The sequence below is a fragment of the Carassius auratus genome, unplaced genomic scaffold (assembly GCF_003368295.1).
Source record: "Carassius auratus strain Wakin unplaced genomic scaffold, ASM336829v1 scaf_tig00002407, whole genome shotgun sequence".
Lineage (NCBI taxonomy): Eukaryota > Metazoa > Chordata > Actinopteri > Cypriniformes > Cyprinidae > Carassius > Carassius auratus.
This window is the reverse complement of record NW_020523444.1, coordinates 34,063-51,605: the sequence shown is the minus strand read 5'-3', so window position 1 is coordinate 51,605 and position 17,543 is coordinate 34,063. Positions and strand designations below refer to the sequence as shown.

The 17,543-nt window shown below is 37.7% G+C and overlaps 1 protein-coding gene across 1 annotated transcript in view; it reads right to left on the bottom strand.

The window, feature by feature from the left end:
* Positions 1 to 17,543, bottom strand: part of LOC113069720 (fibronectin type III domain-containing protein 3B-like) — a 62,212-nt gene that overhangs the window by 35,018 nt on the left and 9,651 nt on the right. The window contains 4 exon segments of the mRNA XM_026242841.1: positions 8,622 to 8,897; positions 9,232 to 9,277; positions 9,280 to 9,462; positions 13,898 to 13,974. Coding sequence (XP_026098626.1) covers positions 8,622 to 8,897; positions 9,232 to 9,277; positions 9,280 to 9,462; positions 13,898 to 13,974 — 582 coding nt within the window.

Below are 17,543 nucleotides of genomic sequence, written 5' to 3'. Positions count from 1 at the left end.
ACATTTAAAAAAAAGACGAGGATTTTATGTCCTTCTAAAACTTCCTATTTTAAAAAAAAAACAGGAAAGAACATTCTCATTATGTAGTTTTCATAGGGTCTGTAAGTGATCAGGGGAATCACTACCTGTTCTTCACCTCCACACTCAAACTAGTCATTAGGTTCACTTCCTGTGTGTCCATCGCCTCCTCTCCTTCTGTTCCTGCCCTCAGAGGGAACCTCTTTAAGTTTCGCTGCTTCCAAGCACAGCACTTGACTTTCCAAAGCTTCACGTCTGTTTTTCATGCATGCAGTCTCTACAGGGAGCTGTACAGTCGAGGCGAGCTGCTTACTCTCTGTCTCGCCCTCCTGCCACGTTCTGAATAACTGCTGCTTCACAATGTATAAATGAAAATAAATACAGGAACAGAATACGACAGAAGAGGAAGAAAGAAGCAAACATCTCTTTTTAAAAATAGAGCGGTCTAATTCCAATCGAATTTCCTTCTTTCCTGTTTCTCACTGGATATCTAGGGTGGAAGGGAATTTCTGCCTTCAATTATAGGTTAAGGTCAAAGACAGGAGAGAGGGAAAAGGGTGGGGGAAATAAGGACTGTGAAAAAGGGACTAAGACTAAAGTGAATAAATGACAGAAAGGGAGGAAAGTGAAACAGAAGGGGGGGGGGGGTTGAATATATATATATATATATAAAACAGCTGTCAATGAAGAACATAATCTAACTGTCCCCATAGGGTGTAGTAACAGGATCTACCAGCAGGTGCTGATTAGACCATGCTATCCAGCGAAACCTTGAACCCTTGCTAACAATCAATCCTAATACCCTAGCAACCACATAGCAACATCCTAAAACACTCTGAACACCTTTGCAACTGTATAGCAAAAGCCCTTAGACAGCTTGCATAGTTAATAACCTAAAAGTCAAAGGTTATAAAAGTCTTGCTATAAATGAGTCATGAGAGAGAGCTCACACTTAACCCTACAACACTCTTAAGCCAACATGGAAATCTCTCTTTGGACGTCAGATTTGTGTGAAGTGTTTGGATGTTGAGCACTATGTGAATGAGAGCGTGCATGCATATATAAGGAGGTGCTAGGTAAACATCCCAAACTGAATTTGCAGACTATCAGAAAAAAACGTCTCCAAGAACACCCACAGAGCAGCAGACGCCAAACAGTCAGGCCAGTAACTACACCCACGTGTCTGTGTGCGCTTATAAATGCGTTTGAGCGCTGGAGCACCATAGAACTGCTACAAGTGCTTAAAAACAGCTCACATCCTCTAGCTGGGATCCTGAAAAGGGGTTGCAGATTTAAATTAGGCCGCCGCTATCAGAAGGGACGATCAGTCAGACATAAACATGTTTCACAGTCCCTGATTCTGTTAGGGAGACCAATTTGTTTGTTTGCTTTTAGAAGAAAGCCTCCTGGAATTTTTCATGCACTTCACCCCGAAAATAAAGAGTTCTTTTGTAGACTCATTCATGTTTGCATAGAGGCATGCACACTCTGCTCATGTATGCCCCCTTGTGAAACGAGACGAAACAGCACATTCTTGATTAGTGACGGTCCTTTTACACAAACACACACACACACACACACACACACACACACACACACACACACACACACACACACACACACACACACACACACAAACAGACTACAGGACTGGAAAGGTGCTGTGAGTCCATACAAAACTGTGAAAAATGACTGCGCAACCAGACGATCATTAGGAAAGACAAACTGAGGTTGTGGCTATACTAACAGAACATGTTCAGGATGACTAGTCTGCCTGGAAATCAAATTATATTTGGGATTTTAGTTTTATTACACAAATACTTTTCAGTACACAAGGCATTATTTTAAAACCGATATTGATTTTTAAGGCACTGCAGGAAAGAGTAAATTGCCAGGTGATCCAAAAAAAAAGAAAAATTACGCATTTTTGCAGAAAATATCTCTATTAACGGGTTAGTGAGAGAGGGAGGGTGTGTGAGAGTAAGAGAGAGAAAGACTTGCAGGATCCCAATCGTTCTCATCTCTGCATAGCACAAATTCCATCTGCTCAACAGCTGGCTGTCTAATCCCTCTCTCACACAAACCTGTGCCTCCCTGAGAACCACTGCCCCAGGACACTCGCTCTCACACTCACACTCACACAAGCATCCAACCAGGGCAGGACTTTGGGCGCCATAGATGGATTTTGCATCAATTATGATGTTTAAATCTAATAATTTAATTCTAGAAATATAAAATTATTGCAGAAATAAAAACAATAAGCTACTTTGTTTTTAATTATGAAACTGCAACAGGTGAGAAATTAGGTCTTAATGAATCCTTAAATCAGCAGAGTCATTTAAAAAGTTTACTTACATCCTGAATGAATCATTTACTGGGCCATGTAACCATACTGTAACGCTGAGGAACAAAACGGTGTATTGCTCGGAGACGCAGTGGTTCTGCTGTATGCTCTATTTTCTTTTTGAAGGAGCAAAACTGAATTTTTTGTCTGAAAGTTACTCATTAACTTCTTGTACATTTGCGCATCCTGCAGATATTCAAAACAAGAAAAGAACAAACAAGAATGTTGTTTGTGTGATAGGCTAATTCTTATATCATAGGCATATTTTATAGAAATAGAAATGTATTAAATGGCCATTTTCTTTTTTTAAATCATTTTGATGTCATTCCTGCCCCACTATGTGTAATCCCTTATGAAACAAAAATATATTGCAGTATATTGGAAAATATCATGTAATATAGTAGGCATATATTCTTATATTTATTTTTTTCCAATATATTGCAATATATTGAAAGTGGCAATCATTTGTAAATTTTGCAATATATTATATAATATATGTATCATTAATATATTATTAAATGTATTCAAATATATAATATATTAGAAAATAAAAAGGGAAAATAATATATTACCACATATGACAATATATTTTAAGAAATATATTGGTAAATATATTTTCTTTTCGTATGGGATGGCAGGGAGACAAAACTCAAAACCCAAAACTCTTCAGATGGCATAATTTAGTGGAGCATTAATATAATATAGAATCATCCTCGCTACAGACATGAGTCATGCACATATGAGAATTTATCATTATCTTTCTAAATGTGCACTCTTTTGGGCTAATAGGTTTAATGGAGCTGTTTAAAGTAGCCATGTGATCAAATTGATGTTCAACACATGTGGTAGGATAGACAGTTTGAGGTGTGTGATAAACAATTGATTGCTTTCGTTTTAGCATCAGAGACTGCCAGCCCTCTCAGCAGAACGGATTCTTGTTTCTCCACAACTGCCAAGCATCAGTCTCTCGCCTTTAGTGTGCTAGCACCATGCTTCTTACTATCTCCAGAGGGACACTCAGTGGCATTCGCTCACAGCAGAGATGCATGGCCTCACTACTGCCAAGGGACACAGGAATATGCCAGTGCATCCTGGAAGGGAACTGGAAAGAATGGAAAAAGTTTGCAGAGGCTGGACTAGATGCTCAGAGGCACAATCTCCACAGGTTCCACTCTATTTCTGTGTTTACTTTTTGTCTCCTAATTTTATTGAATACTGAATCATAATTCCTATAAATGCTCTTATTTTTATTTAGTCAGTAGCTTACACACATTTTATATTACAATGTAATATAAATGTCTCAAATACTTCTGCTGTTAAATGTGCATCATGTTTAACAAGAATGACCATATGATCTTGGAACATGTGAGAAAGTTTTAGGTTAGTTGACAAAACTTGCTTTTTTTTTGCCTTACATGCCACTGTTTCCAGCTAAATTAATATTTTAAATTACATCTGTATGATTTATATTTGAATAATTACTCTGCTTTATATAGAAAAATATACAGTATATAATTTTTCTATAAGTGAAAAAAAAAGTATATTGTGAAGGAAAAAAAGCAAGGAAGCAATGAAATTACAAATATTTCTAGCACATACAGTTATTACAGATATTATTTGGGGGGAGGGCAGTGAAAATTAGATGACTTTGATATTCACATCTTTGCATTACTGTTTATATTTGCATATAATTTTATCCATGTACATGATTCGATTTAATAGAACTTCAGCTATCTAGAGGCTTGTCTTCACAAGCACATTTAGCAGAAACCACCATTGATAATCCTGGCCCAGACAAACACTTCCACTGAAACAGATGCAGTTTGTGCATTGTTTTACTGTAAGAGCTGTAAGAGGGACTTCCCAGATAAACACACACATCGTGGCCTAGTTTCTACAGCACCTTCATAAAAAACCTAGACTCTTAAGGTAGGTGAGAGTTCTGGCGTGCCGACTATAAAAGACCAAATAAGCACCAGCAGATAATTGAAAGGTCATGTTTAACTAAGTGGAAAGCTAGCATCTGGTTACCAGGTCTTATCTGCCCTTGACCTTCTCATATGATTAGGTTTCCCCAAGTTGCGTCACCCATTATTGTTCCATCGCATGTTGTTATCAAAGTAGCCTCGGGGCACAACCTTTCTCAGTTACTCATATGTTGTGAGAGAGTGAATGTGGGAAACTATTACCACTGTGGCAAAGACACAAAGTCAAGATTAAGGAACATCTGCTGCTTCTGGATGGCAATGACGGAGTGAAAGCACGTGGCTGGAGGAAATGCACAGCGCCAAAGAGGAGCAGAAGTGAACATCTGTTTCAGCTTGAGTCCATGCAAACACACAAGGCAAGCTGGAGATAGAAAGGAGTTAAGGTTGAAGTGCTGCAAGCCTGAGACCATGAGAAGGTTAATCTAGTGGCCAGTCTTGCTCTGCACACAGGCTTAGCCCCAGCCTAATCTAGTTAATGAAGATGGATGTTAACTGAGCTTCTTGAGCTGAGGTGAGCGTGTTTGTGCCCATGGGGTGATCTGAGCAAAGACCATCCAGCCAAAGTGCTGAAAGCAGACAAGTCGAGTTGTTTTCACAGCTCTAGTTTTGACTGGTAGCCAGGCCTGGATCTTCAAGCTGCTATGCCAACAACAAAGTATTTTCGACAGCTGGAATCTCTACCCTTTTGTTTCTCATTCCCTCTATTTTTTTTTTTTTTTTTTTTGTTCTACAGTCATAAGTTTGATCACATTATTGCATCTTCCTCTCAGAAAGAAAAAAAATCTTAACCTGATCTCCAGTGTGACCTAGGGAACCAAGTATTCTGCATATGTGGTTTGTGATGATTTATGCCTAGAAGCAAGGCTGCAATGAGGCCCAAATGGCTGTAGCCCTCAGTAAGTAATGCAAGCAATAATCCAGTCCCTCCAGAAAAACGCGATTATGCGATCGCGTGATTTAATGCATAATCAGCCAAGGGCCGCATATTTATGCGGGGGTCGCATTTTTTCAAATACGCCGCACTTTCGCCGCATAAATTGGTGATTTCAGGAAGCAAAATATGCGGAGGTAGCATGATTTCATAATAATAATAATTTTCGTTGCAAAAAAGTCACATATATCTTAGCAGAAAGTTGAAAAATGTTGCGTTTACTTCACACAAGTAAATCGCCATTATTTCCCAATGGGAACCTTATGAAGTGACGTAATTGCGCGACGTGAACATCATCTGCGAACCCCGCGGTGAAACCAGGGTGAAGGACGCAAATCATTCTCATCTGCCAACAAAAATAAGAGCAAAAGACAGCGCGAAGCAGTTACCCGGTGTGTTACATGACAGTGGGGGCAAATTATTTTGAGAGAGGGATGAGGATGAGGATGAAGACGGCGAATGATAGGCCAGTGTTAAAGGCTACGCAGTTAGCTTTCATTTTCACAGTGGACTGTTGTAGTTTCATTCAGAAGTTGATGCACCTTTTTTGTTACAGAATAGTACCAAAACCTTACAGTTGTAAGTATATTAGTAGTATGTAAAATAATTTATGTTGCAGTAAGAAATTTGCACTTTTACAGAAGTTGTTGAATATTCCTTTTGTAAAGCTGGAGAACTTGTTTGACTCAATGTTTTGTAAGTTTGAGCTATGTGTTAATTAAGGTCTGAAATAAAACAGAATGAGAACTTAAATATTATGTGATTTAGTATGCTTATCATATGAAGTCATAAGAAATGACTCTTTACAGTAAGGTAGTAGCCTAGTGAGAACAGGGTGTTGGGGGGGGGGTGTCACCTTTTTTTATCTTTTTCATCAAACCGCAGTTTTTGCAAGTTCCCACAATTTCATCGCATAAGATTGCAAAAATATCCCGCATATTCCATCGCATTTTTTAAGAAAACCTGCCGCAAAATCAAGGATTTTTGCCCGCAACAATCACAAAAATAATCCGCGTTTTTCTGGAGGGACTGATAAGCCTCAAGTTTGTTTTCTATCCTTCATCAACCATTCACTCAATTCCACAAGAGGAGAGCCATATGCGGTGTCTTGCCCTCAGCTTTAAAGTGACAGCTCACCAGAAAATGAAAAAAGTCATCATTAACTGACACTCTTGTAATTCCAAACCAGTATGACTTATGTTTTTCTGTGGAGGGAAAGGAAGATATTCTGAAGAATGTGAAACCTTTTTGTTCGTACAGTGAACATCTACGGGGTCCAAAACTAAATTGGATACCAGTGACTTAAGATCAGAAGTAATTTCATACAGGTTTGGAACAACACGGGGATGACTTAAATGATCATTTTTGGGTGAACTATAATTTAAAATTTATAGACTCATAATACTCAAATGTTGACATCAAAACTGAATAAAAAAGATGGGTTTAAAATAAGACATAAAGATGTTTTTATGAGTTATTCAATATGCAAGACAAAAAAAACCATCAACAGAAAATAATTTAACAAGCATGTATAAAGTGTACAACAGCCAAGAATATTGAGTAATAGCTTCAAAGACAGTCTTATCTCCTGGGAACTCTGCCACAGCCAGTATTTGCCTTTGATCCTGAAGATCCTCTGATAGAAACACCATATGGATGTACTGTATGATCAATCCTTGTTTTGCTTGTTAGACTTGTGCTTGCAACAGACAAATCATGTTTACACAATGTCAGTCACTGTGTCAAATCTTACAACACCTGCATATAAATGTTCTGACTTTAACATAAAACATGCATAGTACATCATACATCATTGAACGTGGATGCTTTTTTTTTTTTTTTGAGGGCTAAATCTGCTAAATAAACGAAGGGGTCCTTCCCTTTGCAGCATTTGTCAGCACCTGCAAATGTGCATGCATTGATGGAACACCTGGGATCAGTGGCACTTACATCATTTAAAGCTAAAACTTCAAGGACATCAAAGGCTGAGAGGACAAAAAAGAAAAAAAGAAAAGATTTGGCATTGGCAGAAGTGCAGGAAAAATGACCTTCTGGAGTACAGGCGTGTACTTAAACAATTTAGCGCAGTTTTGGATGTATACTCTAGAATAAGATTATGTTAAGAAAATGTTCTTGAGAGCGGAAAACAGCATGTGAACAGCATCTTAAATGGAGCTCTTCTCCAGACGACACTGCAGGGGGCCTGATAAAGCACATGTGGAATTGGTGAGGATCGGTGCCCAAGCTCAAAGGACTCCTTCATTGAGAGAATGTGACTCCACAGGTATGTGGGCTGCCTTTCAGCAGAGGCTCAATCTGAGACACAAGGGCCACATTGTGGGTGCTGGAAAAACGATAGCACCTTGGCAATTCCCAGCTATGCAGTTTCCGCGGTATGATGACCCCCCTTTACCTCCATCAATGTACTTATCTTTTTTTTTAGAGGAGAAAACTGAGGGAAAAACACATTACAGATGTCTAATGGAAGCCATGAAACATCAGAGGCTAAATATTCTAGTGATGTACAAGTTGATTAATGCAACCACAATAACATCTATGCCTTGTGTAAACGTTGCAGAGAATTTTTGGCATAAATCTCACTATGAACAGGACTTCACACTGATTTATTTTTATTAAACAAATAATATTACAACATTTTTTTAAAATTATATTAAAACTAAAAATATAATTTAATATAACAGTATTTTTATATTTATTGTATACACTTATACACTACCGTTCAAAGTCAGTACGATTTTTTCTATGCTTTTAAAAAGTCTCTTAAGGCTGAAGAAGTTATTTGATTAAAAATAGAGACAAAAAACAGTTATATTTTGAAATATTTAAAATGTTGAATTTATTAAATATTTAGAATTAAAAATATATATTTTTTCCTTTTCTATACATTTTAAAATATGAGTTTTTCGCGATGATGGCAAGGCAGTCATTACTCCACTATTTAGTGTCACATTATTCTTCTGAAATCATTCTGATTTAGTGCTCAAATTTTTTTTATTATCAATGTTGAAAACCGCTGTGTTATTTAACATTTTAGTGGAAGTGTTACATTTTATTCAGGATTCTTTGATGCATAAGAACAGAATTAAAAAAATATATATATTGTAACATTACAAATATCTTCATTGTCACTTCTGATCAACTGAATACATCCTTGTTGATTCAAAGTGTCAATTTGTTCTTAAAAAAAAAAAGGGTTCCTACTGACCCCAAACTTTTAAATGATACTTTTCAAACTGAGAAAGAAAAGCCTGCAAAAGTAGAAACTTAGAAAACTTAGAAAACAAGTTTACAAGAATACAAGACCTTTAAAAGTTCTTACCTTGTAAGTCTGGTTCACTGGACCTGGGGCTACTCCGAGCTCCACGGGTGTTTTTTTTAGCTCCAGGACTACTTCCTCCTCCTCCGCCACCACCAAGATTTCCATGGACCTTGCCATAGCCATTGTACATGTTGTTGCATCCCATGTTGCTCTTATAGATGGAGGGCGGGCTGTTGAGCCGATTCTGACGCTCCAGTCTGTCCTTCATCTTCTTTGGTGGTGGTTTGTACTGCTCATCTCGCCCAATGTAGTTCATCCCATACAAAGGAATTATCTCTGTGACAACAAAACAATCACTGAACTATGAAACTGCTATTTAAGTTGAAAATAGTAAAAAAAGTATGCTTTCAAAACCATTGAAAAGGTATGGAGCACATAATTTTGTGATTTTGGTTCTCTTACAAATGTACTACTACTTGTATCAACACTTAAGTAGGATTATACAGAACATGTTCATTTCTATATTCATATTTTCTTATATTAGTATGTACAATATTGTAACAGTTTTGGCTGTGGTATTAAAAAAGGGATGGTGAATCATGAGATTTCACTTGACGTGGTAAGAGGTAAGTAGAAAGAAGAATAAGTCAGTGATCATACACACTCTTACCTTCATTGTACATGGGTGGGATATGATGCTGGTAGTACTGGTGGGGGGGATGTCTCCAGGGCTGACGGGTGGGTAGAAGGCCGTGTGTGAGTTGGGAATAAAGGGTGGTGGGGCCATGTACGGAGGCAAGTGATGAGTTGGAGAGATGGCTGGGGAATAGCTGGGAGGATAACATTCTGGTGACTGAGGGGTGACCACCACTCTCCGGACCCCTGTGTTATCCTCCAGCACCTATAGTGAGAACATAAGATATAACTCATTTGAATGAATTTTCAGAATTAAAGACTTGAAATTCCCTAACATTTCCAGCTTAAAATCCAATGAATGTACAAATAAAAACACAAATGTTGCCAATATTGATGCAAGGCCCTGAAATATCAATGCAACAAGTATTATTATTTCATAAAACTAAGTCTCGGGACAACACTGCATAATATTGTGAAATCCTCTTCAGTAGCTGAGCACTACTCCACGTGTCTGACCTGCTGACCCTTAGAGTGTGTTTACATGTGTGTGTGTGTACATGACAGCATGTTTGACAGGCCTATCAATAAGCAGACAGCAGTGTGAAATAAGGTGTTAAGAGTGATCAGCGAAGCATAGATCAGGTTCAGACTTGCTATGCATTCAGATGTTGAGCACACTGAGAAACATTGTTTCATTATGCATGTCTATGAGAGACATCAGACTGACTGAGAATGAGGAATATGAACTAAGAGTGGAGATGGGTCTCTGGCTAAGTGCTATTTTATTATCTATTACAGTTTCATGCATTTTTTATTATTTTTATTTTTGTTTTAAATTACATTTTGTTATGTTTGATTTCATAATAGTTAACTGAGGTTATCTCAGTTGTACTGTACAATAAGCTTGAATTAGACTGAAAAGAAAAAGCTGCTACTAAAAGTGTCTGGACATTTGTCTCCTGTAGTTAAATGCAAACAGTTCTGAATCTGCTTCCCGCTCTTAGGTGGCACTGACCTAAATTAAACACAAATACAATGACCTTTGGATAACTAGCAACATCTAGTTAGAATTGGTAAATTCACATCCAACAGCCGCACCACCAGCACTTGCGCCCCTCAGGGTTGCGTCCTCTCCCCACTGTTCTTCTCCCTTTACACCAACATCCAAAGGTCATTGTATTTTTGTTTAATTTAGGTCAGTGCCAGCTAGTAGCGGGAAGCACAGTCAGAACTGTGGGCATTTAACTACAGGAGACCAGTATCCAGACACATTTTCACACAAATTCCCTGTAAGTGCAAACACACTTGGCAATAAAGCTCTTTCTGACTTCTGACAATTAGCAGATTCCTTCAACAGCCACAGGAGGGGTGAAGAGTCATGCCCATTTAAATTAAGAGGATTTAAATGCTTTTAAAACAAATGAATGAATATTTGATATTTGTACTATAAATGAATATTTGTTGCATTTAAATCCACTTGACTAAAAAAAAATGTCCTGGTCATAGTTTGAATATTGATAGTATTATAATGTAATATACACTTAAGTTATTTTAAGTATAAAAAAAAAATATATATATATATTGTAAGGGAAACAGGTCAATTTAGCTCAAAGGGAATCATTTAAGATTTTAAAGGGAATTTGAACAGAATCACTGTTTCACGGCTGTTCACGGAGACGCGCCTGCGATTCAGTGAACGAGCCGTTTAACATAAAATCTGCGCTGGATACTAATATCCAAACTATAGTGAAAACACTATCAATTAGCACAGTAACAAGATCGGCAGTTTAAGACATTAACTTGTAAGCACAAAACACAAGATACTTCTCTTTTCAATATGAATAAGGCTTTATTAGATAAATCTAAGACATATAAACTAATCTAACACATAAACGCACGCACACACACATTCACACAAGTTGCAGGAAGGTCGAAAGTTAGGGAAAGATGAGTTTAAGAGAATGGAAATATGGAATCCCAAGTTAACAGCAATACGTTAAATTGCATAAACATGAACAACCATCAATCACGTAATTAGCGCTCGCATCGAGTTCCTCAATGAGGTTAAAATTATATTAGATACACCAGTAAAGGTCACAGTCTGGAGGTAAAGTTACTTGCATCTCCTGTGAAGGAGCCTCGGTGAAAGGGCTATCCCGAGGTCGTTGATTGGTTGGAAGTTCAGTCTCTGAAGTGACGTCTTGGGAAGCCCGTGGTTGTTGGGCGTTGGCTGAAAGTGCAGAGTCGTGTTCGCTGGTTGAAGTTGAATGGACGTTACAAAACTTAACTCAGAACACGAAACTCTCAAACGGAAAAGAAAAGAAATAAAGTTTGACGAGACTAGGTTGTATTCCTTCTCATTGTGGCATAAGTAGCAGCAGGCAGGCACGCTGGAACCGCGCTCGAAGAACCATGATGACTAACCACATGGCTAGATGCTACAAGCTAAAGCTAGGTAGCAAAGCTACAAGCTAAGAGCAGGCATGACTGATAGCACGAGCAAGGCTGGAACTAAAAGCAGACTAAAAGCCGACATGGCTAATAGCAGCAGGCAGACTAGAACTAAAAGCCGACTAAAAGCAAGGCATGACTAAAAAAAGCCAGATTTAATCGTGTCCAAAGTTTTTAAACTTCCTTGTTGGCCACCCCTCAAATGTTGCCTTGACCAATCAGATATGGTCCTGGGGTCTGGGGTATCATAAATCATTGTTTATCTTACCAAGCATGTGGTTCTTGCCTCACAGGGTCTAATTTTGGACATGATTCCTATAACATGATTATGATATATTTTACAAATAAATGATTGTCAGGACAATATCAAGCAAGAAAATGCGATTATTTGAATACTAGACATGACTAGGTATCCTATAGTTATCAAAAGACATACACAATAAGTGATTATACATGATAGTCAAATGTGTGGGTTACACGTAAATGAATATGGAGTTAAGCAATAGAATGATTCATTCATAAGTCTTTTTTGAGTTCATTCTGGTCCATATATAATGTATAAAAAGGGTTTCTTTGCCATTCTCTGGCAAAGGACTTTTCTGTGAAGACAAAGGTTTAAAGCCCTTCCCCCTTAGGAATTTCAGTCTGGTTTCACTGGCTGGGGGGGGGAAGTCAATGCAAGTATTTAACTTGATCTCCTGGGTTTACATGTGATGTCCAGCGTTGCATTCCAATCACGAACAATAAATTTGACAATCTCTTCTTTGAATTAAAATTGTCAATAATTGTTCTATTGGTGTTAATGTTGAAAGCTGTTGTGTGAACAAGTTGGTTGGTTGGTTATCTTGCTTGGTTCCTGTGGCACTAGAACTGATTTATGACTTCCTGAGGAATTCAGCTCATGTTTCAATGCACACAGCTCTGATAGACTCTTTGATTTGTCTGATTTGACTCATTTCTGCTACAATATATATATATATATATATATATTTTTTTTTTTTATCGTGTCTTATCTTACCTAGCCCATCAAATGACCTAGGACTGCCACTGGCAACCTCTCAAAAAGAAAATAGGTGCACAACGTCTTTCTGTTTTCCTATTGAGAATAAAGGGTACAGAAACCCACTAGAAGTAAACAGAAGTCTAATCTGTTTGTTTTTCTAATCTACCTTTCTTGGAAAAAGCATCACCAGATAAAAACCTTTACTCAACATTGGTCACAGGGTCATATGTCACCCCAACTTTCTGTCTCCGCTGTATTTACTCTCTGCTTGGTCCTCCATGACATTCTAGCAGGTATTTGCATCTTTTACATAAGTGGTTAAGGCCGTGGTGCCATGAACCATCACCACTGTGTCCTTGAGGAAGAAAGTCCCAGTAAAAAGTTCATGGCGAAATCAATAGCAACATTGCATGAAAGTCACAAAAAAAAAAAAAAAAAAACCACTGCAACCCATTTTTGTGTCTGAAACTACTAGTTAAGATCCACAGGTATAAAAAATACCCTAGTGAATCAGAAAATCAACTTTTCTTGAATCACAAAATACTAATATTCTTAAAAGTCCTTTTCAGCATAGAGTCAAAAATGGTTTTTGTCAGCTTGTGGGTAGAAGCTGAGGTGAGGTCTGTTGAACTCTAAATGAATATGTAATGTAACCACTAGGCTCCAGGCCCAGAGCTGTTGCCTGCTGATTGTATCTCTCCAACAGCTACTAGTCAGGGGTCTGCTTTCATGTCTGGCTGATCATAAGCGAGATAAAGACTATGGTTTGGAGAGCTCATTCCAAATGAGTACTTGCTACATATTGATTACTTATTCCATCTGTTAGATAGGAATCACGATGTGATTTAGAACGATGACAGATTCTTATATAATGCCTAATGGATCATTATAGAGATGTAAGAGCCCTGGACAGACCACAAGTCTCACTTACAGAGGTGACATGATGAGAGGTAGTCAGTCCTGAGGACATTATTTTTTAATTTAATTTTATTTTTTAAAGATGAAAGCTGACATGCACAATTGGAAACACATTTTCAAATAAGGTTTTGGCACAGGCAACTCTCATTTATAATGTGCAATGTCATTTAAATGAAGCAGAAAATATTCTACCTTATGTTATATTCTAGTTCTCTATATATATATAAATACTTTTTTTTTTTCTCCAGGTCATGTTCAAGCTGAATTTATAAGTAATATTTATTAATGATACTATCCTAAAATTATGATATTGACATTTTGCACTAACCTGGGAGATGTAGCCGGGAGGCACATGGATGGGTGGGATGGATCCATTGGGTGACATCATCGGAACTTCTGCGGGCCCTGTGAATACAAGAAAAGAAACATACAGTCAAATATTCATATTCACCTCAGTATCTTATAATCTATGATAAACATCCATGCATTAAAATCAATTAAGAACAAACAGGTAGAATCTGTGTAAACAAGTAATGTACACTCATAATGAGTTAACATGGTTACCACAATTCATTTGTGAATTACTGTATTATAGTTTTTGTCTGCTACATTGATTCTGATTTATCGCAAGAAGACGTTTGGCATCTGGTAAGCAGGCCAAGACTTCTGCAGAAAACTGCAGACATTTCCACAGAACTTCCCCATGTGTGTGCAGTTATGAAATAGTTTGGCCGATTATGTTTTAAGAGTGCAGCATTCTTAATTCCATTTAACACATTCCTCTCTGTTTAAATACAAATATCTGCAGATTCTGTCTGGGCCTGCTGATAAGCACCCAACTATGCATTGGTGAAAATTATTAGAAATAGATATCATTCCGTCCTCATTGGAAAGTGGCCTGACTGCTGGATCCTAACCAGAAATGAATAAAGCATACAAACAAACAAAGCAAACTGGACAGTTAATGCCGCCCCACTTGGCACGACACAGAGGGTTGTGGGTAATGGAACTGGAGCAGTCCAGACAGACCGTTATGCAGGACTGGAAAGGACTCAAGCAGCATGGAAACTCTCCTGTCGCTCTGAGTGCCTCTCATCAGGCCTGATTTATTGCACATCCATTCTCCAGATCCCTCACTCGCTTTGACTATGACTGATGGGATCACCGTTCATGACAAGTCACGCACCTGTCTGAAAACTTGCATCAAACTCAATACCCATGAGACTTTTCTCTAAATAAATATTCACCTCGTTTTCCTTGGTTAAACTGTTTGCTAGCAGTATCATTTCTCATATATATATTGCAGAAACATTCAATTTGAAATTAAGAAATGGATGTATAAAATAGGAAGTGTATCATTTTAAAAGCATAATGGAATTACAAAAATAAAGTTGCTTCCAAATACACTGCACAGAGGTTTTGGAACACGGAGTCAGCAGCTTGAGCTTAAACCACCTAGGATAAAATCATCCACTAGTTAGTCTAAAGTAAACCAGATACTAATCCCCCATCAGCCATTTTTAGATTGACTGGAACAAATATATTCAAATGCAAGGCAAATCCAAGTAGTGCTGTTGACTTTTCCAATGTGGTCTGGCTCTGCTTACAGTTGTGGAGGTCTGACTAAATCTGGTAAAGACATCGTCCCCTCCTGAGACAGCAGCAGTCAGCTCTGCAAGGCTTTGGCCAGTCTAAATCACAGGATGGACTCTACAGTTTATTCTTCATAGCTGTCAAAGCCTGTTCACAACAACATTGCTAGTCACTACTATGTTATATCCTGAAGGAACATTCCAGAACCACTTGAATAAGCGCTAGAATAAAAGTGAAAAGATGGATGAATCATTCTTTGACCAAGTTTCACATCAAAAATTACCATCAAAAGTCAGTGGATCAGTTTGTTTGGATGTTTTAGTTCTAAAAAAAAATAAAATAAAAAAGATCAGTTAAATAGATTATATATACAAATAAATTACTAGCTATGTACTGCTCTTAACTTGCAGCTAACTATTTAAGTCTATTAATATTATCATTAATTATAGTTTATATTGTAGTTGATTATTAAGAATTACTTATTGAAGGATCCACTGTGAGCCACCAGGCTGTTAATCAATGGTTTTCCGAATGCTTCGCTAAAGCCATCAGCCTACATTATTTCAACTTATTTTTAAATAATTGTATTTAACAGCAAATGCTACGTTATCGATGATTCTGAAAAACATCTTTACCAAAATGACACCAAATGATTTCTTAAGTGCCCGCCAACTCACATAAAGCACTGTGAATAAAGTTCAGTCAATTTCCCATGCTCTCAAACTACTTAAACATTTGCAAATATATGCATATTTTGAAATAAACACAAATGATAGTATATACATGTAGTATACATACATATAATGTAGTAGTCTGACTGTAGCGAGACACTTAATGCTATTAGGAGACTTGGCGAGGCAAAGTTTTAAGGTAAAAAAAAATAAAAAAGACAAATATTCACAGGGCAACATCATATCAAGAGGGTAAAAAGTGTTTTTCAGGAGCTGTTTTTCCAGGAGCAGCTAGACTCCAGCTAACTTCAAAGGGCCCTTTTTGGTTAACTGGTGAGAACAGAGGAGGAGTCCTTACTGAAAGTGTGTGTGTACGTGTACAAGTGCTACACACCAGGGGCCCTGGGTGTGTGGCCCTAGACTGTGACCTTGCAAGTAGAACAAATCCTTGTAGAACAAATTAGTCTTTGATGATAAACACGAACGGCCTGTCAGTAAGAGCAAAGTCGAATGAGTGGGTGTTTGCTGGTTCTCAGTGTGTAGGCAAGTATATGAAAGTGTGCACATGAGTGGATTTGCAGTAGATGAAAGTTGTGTGTTTATACATCTTTACTAAACTAGTACAATAAATCAAGGTCTGTTCTGTGTACATCCACCCACATAGAATTATTTACACAAACACAGCTCACCCAAATGTACTAGGATAATCATAATATGTGAAGTAATTGACTCAGAGAAAGAGCAGACGGACAGGAAGAACTGTGGCTTCTTAAGATTATTCCTGTTGATGTAAAGGAGACTGATTTTATGCTCAATCCAACCATGTGAAGTGACATTCAGCCAAGTATGGTGACCCATACTCAGAATTTGTGCTCTGCATTTAACCCATCCGAAATGCACACACACAGAGCAGTGAACACAAACACACACACTGTGAGCACACACCCGGAGCAGTGGGCAGCCATTTATGCTGCGGCGCCCGGGGAGCAGTTGGGGGTTCGATGCCTTGCTCAAGGGCACCTAAGTCATGGTATTGAAGGTGGAGAGAGAACTGTACATGCACTCCCCCCACCCACAATTCCGTCCGGCCCGAGACTAGAACCCACAACCCTTCGATTGGGAGTCCAACCCTCTAACCATTAGGCCACGACTTCCCCCATGTGGGGATCTTGAACATCTTGAACCAATAAATAAATGATGTCTGTGAAAGTTGTAATATATTATGTAATTTTCTCTATTTGTAAGACAAGGCAAAGGAAAATTAGGCACCTAGTGGTGGAAAAAAATCAAAAAATGCTGATGAGGTTATATTTCTCCATGCTTGGCAATAAACCATACCCAAAGCGGTAATGTCAAAACTGTCAAAAGACAGTGGACATTTGACATGAGAGTTGTATGTGCTGCGGTATCACCACAGAAAATTATTCTAACTAAAAATTATCATGGCATTCTTTGAAGTACTTCGGAACACAAAAATATATGAATATGCTGCTAATCCCATACTATTCTATTACAATAAATAAATAAGTATAATAAAAACTAAAATTAATTAAAAAACAATATATAACTATAATATTATAATACTTTGGTGCAATGAAAGCATTTCTTGTTCTGTCCTATCATATGTTGCTGTTGTTTTCTTAAGTAAATTTCTTTTTGCTGAATTATCCATTAATCAAGTTTTTTATAACAGTATTTTTGTCTTTTTTT